This window comes from Saccostrea cucullata, unplaced genomic scaffold, assembly GCF_032062105.1.
Source record: "Saccostrea cucullata isolate Sc308-1 unplaced genomic scaffold, CSIRO_AGI_Scuc_v1 ctg23520, whole genome shotgun sequence".
NCBI lineage: Eukaryota > Metazoa > Mollusca > Bivalvia > Ostreida > Ostreidae > Saccostrea > Saccostrea cuccullata.
Genome location: NW_026931894.1, coordinates 1 through 5,014, shown reverse-complemented (window position 1 = coordinate 5,014; position 5,014 = coordinate 1). Strand labels below are relative to the sequence as shown.

At 34.6% G+C, this 5,014-nt stretch overlaps 1 protein-coding gene across 1 annotated transcript; it reads right to left on the bottom strand.

Moving 5' to 3' along the window:
* Positions 1-369: 369 nt before the first annotated feature.
* LOC134233962 (probable serine/threonine-protein kinase roco5) lies at positions 370-2,475 on the bottom strand. The gene is made up of 2 exons (XM_062716014.1): positions 1,850-2,475; positions 370-503 (listed from the first exon to the last, which is right to left on the bottom strand). Exons 1-2 carry the CDS (start codon positions 2,274-2,276, stop codon positions 385-387), a joined length of 546 nt encoding a protein of 181 aa, XP_062571998.1. The 5' UTR covers positions 2,277-2,475; the 3' UTR covers positions 370-384.
* Between the last annotated feature and the right edge of the window lie 2,539 nt (positions 2,476-5,014).

Here is a 5,014-nt window from a genome sequence, read left to right as displayed (position 1 = left end):
AGAAATTCTGTATAGAGAAAGCCATTTGAAGGCTCTATTTCGTGCAGTCTTATAAGTCCCACCCACCCGCCCATTGCTTAGTTTTTGAATGCTATATTAGATTTATACCTTGTTGAAAATATTTATTTTCTATTTTGTAGAATTCGGACATTGAGTGATGAGGACATTAGAAAAAAGAGATATAATTTGTATTAATTGTGTGAAATAATTAAACTGCACTTTCAGAGCGCTTCATATCCTATTTCACGAGTTTGTGTTTATTTCATAAATGTTTTATGTTCGTTTGAGTGAAACGAATAAGAACATAACTCAAAATAAACAAACAATATACATTTTTTGATCCCAAACATCTTGCAGATACTTGGACCTTTGGTTGAATAAAGCTCATGTAAATAAGTAAAATACCTTTGGAGTTTTGTTCTCACTGTGCGTAGCGACCAGGATGACAGGAGCCTTCTCATTGCTGTATTGGTGAAGAGACTTCATCCAAAACTCAAGGTAATCTAGTGAAAATGAAATAAAATGTAGCAATATACTTATTCATACCATGTAACATCTTCTATTCATTCTCCATTACAATATAAGAGGTCCAAAAGAAAGTAAATATTTTTTCTACCCGTGACCATTTCATTATCATTTCTTACCCGGACTTCCAATATGTAGTTATCCTAGACTTAAATCGACCCAAAAATAATCAGAACAATCCATATCAGTTATTTCTTGCGCACGACATCACAATTTGAATTTATCTTCCATGTTTACTGACATCGATAGATTTTATTTTGGGAAAGCCCATGAGATTAAGGATTTAAAGGGAGTGGATTTCTTCGGAATTACCTTATTGTAAGAATTCTCTTCACAACTCTTCACAAAAAATAACTGATGGAATCATTTCATTGATTCTATCCATCACAATTTTTTATTAAACATCAACATTTACACATTATATACACATGCATTATTGAGTTATTCTTAATTTCAAGCGCAGGTCTCAATACCTCACTCATGAACTGTCATTGCTGCTGAGTTGAGCAAAAGGTAAACACGCAGATTTATTTCACATCGTTTCCGCGTTTAACAGGCTATGTTGTCGACAGTGAATAAAAATTTCATCTTATTAAAAGCAAGTTGAATGTAAAAATAATTATTCTGCCTGCAGTCGCCCGTACTTAAAAAATATTTCTGCACCACTACGGAGATGCTGTGGAATATGGTAATCCTCTACAGAAAAATTCAGATTTAAAATAATGGGAGCTGCGGGCTACATTATTGCAGCTAAATTAGAATATGTTCAATCATGGCTTTACTGCCCTGATATATTTTTCCTATATATTCCTTTGCTATTCTTAAGAAGAAGATTTTTAAAGAATTTTCCTACATATATAAAAGATTTGTAAAGAATTTTCCTTTATATTTCTTTGTAAAACTTTTATCTGCCATTTTGGCCTCATTCTTCCCATGGGGCCATGATTTGAACCAAGTTTAAAACTTCACTACTTAAGGATGCTTCATATAAATAAGATCAATCATGGATTCTTGGAAAGAGATTTTTAAAACATACCACCAAATGTTTACTATTTCTGCATTACATCCCCTTGAATAAAGGCATGGCCCTATTTATGTACAAACTTGAAACCCTTTCACCAATGAATGCATTGTAGCAACTTTGATTGAAAATGGCCCAGCGTTTCTTAAGAAGAAGTCGAGAATGTTAAAAGTTGAAAAACAGCTTAACAGATGGATAAATAAAAATGTGATCAGAAAAGCTGAAGTCTCAAGTGAGCTAAAAATATATGATCTACAAGAATGATCTAAGTTTTTCAGGTCAAATAAATTCATTACAACAAACCTCTATTTGTCCATTCCATATAAATGGAGCCGTTCTGACAGCACACTTCTTCTCCAACCTTATCATCAAACTTCTTCTCCATATTCAGCACCAGAATGAAGAACGCCCGGGGACTCAGAAAAATCTGGTGTGAGGCATAATATGAACATTGCCCCGCAAAGTCAGTCATGGTAATTTTTTTATCGGAATGGTCATCTGACAAGTTTTTGGATTCTATCTGTAAAGATCCAGATAGATTAGAACTGCTAGGCAAAGTTTGACCTTCCTCAATGACCTCCCTGACATTTTCTGGTGACGAGGCTCGTTTTCCTCCATACGATGAGGTAGATGGAATGTTGGAATCATCATGTGATACAGGTAGCTGACCACGATTCGGTGCTTCCAGAGAAACCTCCCCAACATCGACTGTTTGCACTTCATCAGGCATTTCTACATCCTCAGTGACTCCCACATCATGTTCAGAAACGCTCTTTCGTTGTTTGGTTTCATCAAATGTAATTTTAAAGCGTTGCTGTTGCCTTGAAGAGTTCACTGCAAATGAAAACAGTTTTCAGAAATGATTTTGATTGTAAAGTAACAGTTTCCCACATTTCATTAAATAACGTAACGTAATTTCGGCGAAGGCAAAGTTGATGAAGTAAATATACATCACTTCTCTTGTTAAACATGAAATGTAAGTTTTTTTTTATGTTTTATGCTTCAAGAGATGTTAAAAGGTGGAAAACAAGATATTTTACTTTTAAATGTTAACATAATTAACTGTCTGTGTATCTATTCCGATATTGATAAATCTGATGGAATTTTCATGTAAATTTGTATATAAATCTACATATACTTTGATCTTAAAGGTACTTGGACACAGATTTGAAGTTAATAGTTTCTCATTTTTTCTGTATAATATAACGACTTATATATTTTAATAGCATTTCACACAAAAAATTATAAAAATAAAAAATAAAAATCTTTTTTCATTTAAAAGTTATTAACAATTTAAATTTTTTGGCGGGTTTGATTGACACATCCTTGCACTTTCACAAATTTTAACTTTATTCTTAATCCTTAGGAAAAGTGGCAATTTTGATGTGTTTTAATGATAAATATTAAAACTTTTATCAAGAAAAATAATTTTATTCAGAGTAGAAATGATAGAAAGCAAAACACCTTCACAAGTATCGCCATTCCGAACTAAGAGATGCGTACAGATTTTAGCAAATTGAGCACACTCGTGTTTTGTACACAGTTTTTGTAAACAGGGCTCGAGTTCTGTTATTGTTTATATTTAGAATTCATCGGGTGCGTTCAATCGTCACAGTCTGCTTACCACAACTGCACGGACTGACAATATATTGTGTGTTTGTTTTGCTTTCGAACATGTCTACTCTGAATTTTCTGGATTATAGTATTAATATTTTTAGGTCACCTGAGTAACTCAGGTGACCTATTGCTATCCGTTTTCGTCCGTCGTCGTGTGTCGTGCGTCGTGTGTTAACATTTGAACACTTTCAGCTTCTTCTCTGAAACCACTAAACCAATTTCAACCAAATTTGGTATACAGCATCTATGGGTGAAGGGGAAGGAAAATTGTGAATTTCATGGTCCCTGCCCCCCTGGGGCCCTAGGGGTGGGGCAAAAACCACTTAAATTATTGCAATCTTTAAAAATCTTCTTCTTTACTCCTGGACATCAAGCAGGCAAACTGTTGTTATGAATGTAATGAGCATTGAGTCTTCTACTTAAATTGTGAAATTCATGGCCCCAGGGTCAGGGGTTCTAGTGCTAGGGCGGGGCTATATAGATTATATAGTAAAAATGCATGATTTCTTTGAAAATCTTCTTCTCTGCTCCTAGGTATTAGATAAACTAACCAAGCACTTAGTTATGATGAGCAAGAGTGCCTTTTTCAAAATTGTGAATTTTGTGACCCCAGGGTCAGGGGTTCTGGTGTTAGGGCGGGGCTCTATTGATCATATAGTAAAAATGCATAAATTCTTTGAAAATCTTCTTCTCTACTTCTGGGTATTAAATAAACTAACTAAGTACTTAGTTATGATGAGCAAGAGTGCCTCTTCCAAAATTGTGAATTTTGTGGCCCCAGGGTCAGGGGTTCTGGTGTTAGGGTTGGACCCTATTGATTATATAGTTAAAATGCATTTATTCTTTGGAAATCTTCTTCTCTGCTCCTGGGTATTAAATAAACTAACCAAGCACATAGTTATGATGAGCAAGAGTGCCTCTTTCAAAATTGTGAATTTTGTGACCCCAGGGTCAGGGGTTTTGGTGTTAGGGCGGGGCTCTATTGATCATATAGTAAAAATGCATAAATTCTTTGAAAATCTTCTTCTCTACTTCTGGGTATTAAATAAACTATGTAATTAAATAGTTATGTTGATCAAGAGTGCCTCTTTCAAAATTGTGAATTCTATGACCCCAGGGTCAGGGGTTCTGGTGTTAGGGCGGGGCTCTATTGGTTATATAGTGAAAATGCATTTATTCTTTGAAATTCTTTCCTTTGCTTCTGTGTTTATGCCTATGATCCAAATATATATATTCATGATGAAGAAAGGTGACCTGGCAAAATGGTTATATTTTATGCCCCCGGCCCCTTCCCTAGGTCGGGGTGAGGGGTTGGGGGGGGTACAAAGTCTAAAATTAATTAATACTTGGAAATTTGCTCTTTGGTGTTAATCAACCATTTTATGATAAAATTTTCAAAATTTTGAAATATTTGGCCCCAGGATCAGTGGTTCCTTTGGGATGAGGTGTACAACTGGTTATAAAGTGGAAGTGCATTTTCTCTTAATTGTACTCTGATCTACCTCTGGGTATTAAGTAAATAGAGTTAGCATGCTAAGTCTAAATTATTATAAGCAATGGTACCTCTTTCAAAATTGTGAATTGCGAATTCCATGGCCTCTGGTTTATAACATGAACCAAACTTAATGGTTTGAAAGTTGTTGCACAATACTCAGGTGACCTATAAGGCCCGTGGGCCTCTTGTTCATTTATACAAAACTGGATTGCCACTTTTCCTAAGGATTAAGACTAAAATTAAATTTGTGAGAGTGCAAGGATATGTCAATCAAACCCGCCGAAAAATTTAAAATTTCAACATCTTTTAAACGAAATAATATTTTTAATTAATTTTTGTGTGAAATACTATTAAAA

Excerpts from the sequence above, each read along its gene's own strand:
- LOC134233962 (XM_062716014.1), bottom strand. The coding sequence starts at position 2,276 with ATGCCTGATGAAGTGCAAACAGTCGATGTTGGGGAGGTTTCTCTGGAA. Across the intron at positions 504-1,849 it reads TATGGAATGGACAAATAGAG|ATTACCTTGAGTTTTGGATG; the intron begins GTTTGTTGTAAT and ends CATTTTCACTAG.